We start from the raw sequence: 4,820 nt of genomic DNA on the forward strand, positions 1-4,820 counted from the left end.
TATAAACAACATTTTCATTAAATTTGAACCCAAAACAAACTACCACGTGGCAATAATGGATCTATGTGTTGGAATCCATTCTGGATTGGCTATTCACGTAACCCACCATTTACCTAAATGCCTATTAAAAATTATAAAATAGAAGGCTGATAGGCTGTGCCTGCGTCCATTCATATAAGGGCAAATGACTATCTGCCCCTTCCCCTAAAATGAAAAATCTCACTCTTATTGGATGCTCTCATTAACTCGTACTGGTGTAGGGCCATGCAACCTGGCAGCAATCCCAAATGAAGCCTTATTTTCTCTACACTATTGTCATGCAGAATGAAAAAATTGTTGCATGTCACACAATTTTTATTCATTTCTGTATCATGCGAAATTGTGAGAAATAAATGTCTCCCTTTCATGCTTAACCATACATTCCTCCTCTCTGGCTCCTACTCCTCTCTTGTATATATATGCCTATCTCGTGGGTTAGTATGTTTTATTCTTCAAGCTGTCACGCCACTTATAGCTAATAGCTCTAGAATCTCTTTTCTTTTCTCTTATTTTCTTTCCGCTTCAAGAATGGATAACAATCAACTGAAACATCAGGCTGTCCAAATGAAACAGTCCCTCTTTGAGCAGGTTCTTCACTTTTTGTCACCTCTAGCTATATATATTTCTAAGCATTTTCATTCAATTCTGTATATATATGAAGCTCAAAATGGGAAATGTTTTGATGTTACATTGCTTGTAGGGGTACCTCGATGAGATGTTTAATGAGATAGAGGAGATTCACTGTGATGATCCCAAGTTTCATGAGAAAATTGTTAACATGTTCTTCAATGATTCTGCGCAATTGATCACCAACATTCAGCAAGCACTGTTAGTTAACTGAGTTAGAGAATATTTTGTTTACCATTTACACCTGCACCAAATATTAAATTGGAAAAATTTCCCTATTCAACCTTGTCGTCCCTGTCTTCTAAAACTCTTTATTTATTTACTTAATTTCAGGGAGCAGAGTCCCATCGATTTCAGTAAACTGGAAAAGGATTTGAACAAGATCAAGGAAATTACTTTAAGGTAAATTAAGAAGGGGAGGATTTTCACTTTTCATACACGGTGGCACAAGGACGGTGTTAGGGCGAATGCCATGCAGGAAACATTTGGCCAATTAAGAATGGACAAAGTTTTCCTCCACTCATAGAGGACGGTTCACCCACCATCTTAGAATTCACAAACCCTTCCTAGGCCGGGTTTTTTTATATTCCAAAATAACCTCCCGATACCCATTCCCGCCCTCTCACCGTGGGTGGAGGAAAACTCAATTCATAACAAATTATAAACTAAAAGAGGATGATGAAATAAAAGTGATGCTAATCCAATGGTTTTGTTTTTACATATACTGTTGCTGCTTGCTAGTATCTGTAATCACTGACAGAAACTGTGATTTGTAACAGCACTGGAGCTAAAAAGGTGAGAGATATGAGCGATCAGGCCATAGAATGCTGCTTGGAACAAAATGTAGAGGGGCAAGTATCTTATATTTCCTGATCAGCCTTCTCCCCTCCCCTCCTTTTTATCTCTTAGCAGTTCTGTAATTAGGGTTGGCAACATCGATTTCGCAATACAAAATCATCTTCCTTCTCACCATCTACCTAGACACAAAAAATTGGTGTTTTTTTTTTGGTTATTTATTTATTTTGTGTAAATAATTAGAAATCTAATTTGTGCAGATGCAAGGATGCTTTTGAACAATTGAAGACTGAACATGCAACTTTGAAAGAGAAGCTCCAGTCTTACTTTCATGTCTCTTTTTAATTTTTATTCTCAATTTTCTCCTTCATATGTTCATACTTTCTTGTTTCTAAACTTGATTTCTTTTGTGTGGTTAATTATTTGTATTTCAGCTTGCAAGACAAGCTAAAGCTGCTGATGGGGCATCTGGCTCCAATTAATTAGAAGGAATAACGAATGACAAGGATGATGACTGGGACAAGATGCTGATGTGGCAAAAGGTCATCTTCATGAATGTGGACTTCATCATTTACCAAGTCCATCGATCTCCACCCAAATATCAAAGTTATAGTAGATATTAATTACTCTTAGGTTCTTAATTACAGTATGAGTTATATTAATAATTCCACTACTTGGATTTGGTTTCAGAAATAGTTTAGACCTTTGTGGCAATAGGCTCTAATAATGCGTGTTTGAAAGCATTAGCTATTAATTATATTCATAATTCCTTTGATTTCAACCTGATTATATATGTATTTCACATAGTTTACCTCTAATTATGTCATCAGAATCGATTGAGTTGATTGGTTCAACTGCACCTGGGTGAAATTTAAATTACGTGGAAACAGAATCCCCTTGGTTATCCCGGTTGATGCAAACTCATCCAGGTTAAATGATGGTGAATAGAACCCAGTCTGGCCACCTATATAAAAGCCACAAACAAGAAATCAATCACATGTAATATTATCAGGAAATTAAGGATCTTTTGATTCATTGCATTATTCTCCAATGGAGATGAGTATAAATAGTTACAACCTACTCGATCTAAATCATACAATTATATAAGTGCATGAATGCATGCTTCGTAGCTACTTTTTCACTTGACTATTTTATCCTTCTTTCTTCTTTAAATATCTTTTTCTCTCCTATTATATTTTTTTGTTATTCCTTTTTATTTTTCACAAATTAATGGTACCCTTACCCTCAAATTTTTATAATAAATTTTTTTGATAACTCTAAATTGAGTCCTCCCATTCCGTGAGATATATATCCACTTTCCATATCTCTCTCTTTAATCTCTCATGATTCTTCTCCTAAAGTTGTTAGTTATTACCAAAAACAATAAATTCTTCTCCAACAGTTCCTTCTTTTATTTAATTTTTTTACTCTCCCTCTCCACGATCACCTCTCTCCCAATCTCAGTCGCTCTCATGTTTCAAAGCCTCTTTATTCACTGCTTTTTTCTAAATCTTGGCTCTCACTTTCTCACTCACCCACTTCCCTTCTCTTCTCCTCCACTCATTTACTTTTTACATGAGCAGCACAACTTTGAGGCATTTTCCTCCTCCTTCAACTTTGATTCTGCAACTGAGGTAATGACCCCGCCGGGAAAAAAAAGAAGTTCAAACTCAGATTTCTCTACAATCCTTCCCAACCCTCTCTGTGCAACCCCGACCCACTCAACCCTTCTTGACATTGGGTTCAAATGCTATAAGGGTTTTAAAAAAGTGGATGATGTCAGGCCTGTCCTTGCACGGGGAAATCTGGTTCAGTATTTGATGGGAAGTTTTTAATTTAATCTTCAGTTCTCTCTCTCTCTCTCTTTTTGGCTAAGTCAATTACCAACCGTGTTTCTACTGTAAGTAATTATCAGGAGCCGAGTTCTTTGGACGCAAGTATTATTCAGTTATTCATAGGGCTCCATTTGGTTGCAAGGGGAATTAAATGGAAGGGAAGGGAAAATTTTCAAACCTAAAAAAGAAATTTTTGTAATCATTACCCCATGTAATTGTATAAACTACTCAAATTTCTTTCCATATCTAGTAAAGATACATTTTACATATAATATTTATTTTACATTTTAAACCAAAGGAAAATGGATGCAAAGTAAAGTGAAATTTAATAACCAAATATGGAATGATTTGGAGTTAGATATATTGTCACATGGTGTCACACGGGGTAATGATTAAAAAAGTTCCTTTTTTAAGTATGAAAATTTCACTTCCCTTCCCTTTAATTCCCCTTGCAACCAAACAGAGCCTAGAGAAGAGAAGAAAGGGTAATATAGATGGAGATGATTAGAAATACTACAAGGACGACAACGACTTCGACAAAGCAAGTGAAGAACCATTATATTATATTATACTATAAACGCTGATTTTTTGTCACCCCCTAATTGGCGATGATGACAACGGGACATGGACGATGGACGATGCAATCTCCCTCTTTTCAGACCCAGAGATACCTGACCCATAAGACCAAGAACCATACTGATCACAAAATGGCCCATTTTAGGCCCAAAAACAAGGAAAAATGACACTGCGCTCCCACGACGCCATGGAAAGTCCACGGCGCTGTGGATGCCTTCCCACGGCACCGTGGGGATGTGTATCGGATGTCCACGGCGCCATGAGGGGGTGTGACATCAGCCTACTGACATCACCCACGACGCCGTGGAAAAGTCCCCCACGGCGATGTCCACGGCGCCGTGGAGGACTTATCTGGCTAGGAGAGAGAAAGGGTCCCTCCCTATAAATAGGAGGGTCCCCTCCCACATTTCCCAAGGAATTTTGGGTAGAGAGACCCTCCCCAAGTGATTCCTAGCCTCTTTTCCTCCCTTTTTCACCCTCATTTCTCCTCCTTCTCTCATGAGTGTGTGAGTCTTGAAGTTTTCTTGTGGCGGACAGATCCTTCGATTGTCCCTCTGAGTATAGAGCGCTTTAGCTCCTGGGCGTTGGTATCCCGTCTGTGCACGGATAACCATCAAAATTCCTTTATTACAGACGTTATTCTGTCTGTTTATTCCTTTCCAAATCACTCAAAAGGGCCGTTACTCTGCCGAGAAAGAAGCAGCGTCGGTCCATTCGTCTATCTCCCCTGAGCCAGGGGAATACAACCATACAGGTATAATTATTGCATTTTTGTTGATCCAATGTAGTCCTTTCATATTTTATTGTTTTAGTCCGCATTTTTCATATATATAATGTAGTTTATTATGCTTTAGTTCAATTCATAGCATCTGAATGTAGTTCATAATATCCCCCATCCCCGTAATAAAAGAGAGAGAACATTCGTCCTTATGTAGCATCTAACACAGA

The 4,820-nt window shown here is 37.9% G+C and overlaps 1 protein-coding gene across 1 annotated transcript; it reads left to right on the top strand.

Annotated features, from left to right (window-relative positions):
• The first annotated feature begins 528 nt into the window (after positions 1-528).
• LOC122666154 (pseudo histidine-containing phosphotransfer protein 2-like) lies at positions 529-2,223 on the top strand. The gene is made up of 6 exons (XM_043862281.1): positions 529-627; positions 740-867; positions 1,000-1,068; positions 1,446-1,517; positions 1,722-1,794; positions 1,896-2,223. The coding sequence occupies exons 1-6, from the start codon at positions 568-570 to the stop codon at positions 1,941-1,943; spliced, it is 450 nt and encodes a 149-aa protein (XP_043718216.1). The 5' UTR covers positions 529-567; the 3' UTR covers positions 1,944-2,223.
• Positions 2,224-4,820: the final 2,597 nt, after the last annotated feature.

Source organism: Telopea speciosissima, chromosome 6 (genome assembly GCF_018873765.1).
Source record: "Telopea speciosissima isolate NSW1024214 ecotype Mountain lineage chromosome 6, Tspe_v1, whole genome shotgun sequence".
Lineage (NCBI taxonomy): Eukaryota > Viridiplantae > Streptophyta > Magnoliopsida > Proteales > Proteaceae > Telopea > Telopea speciosissima.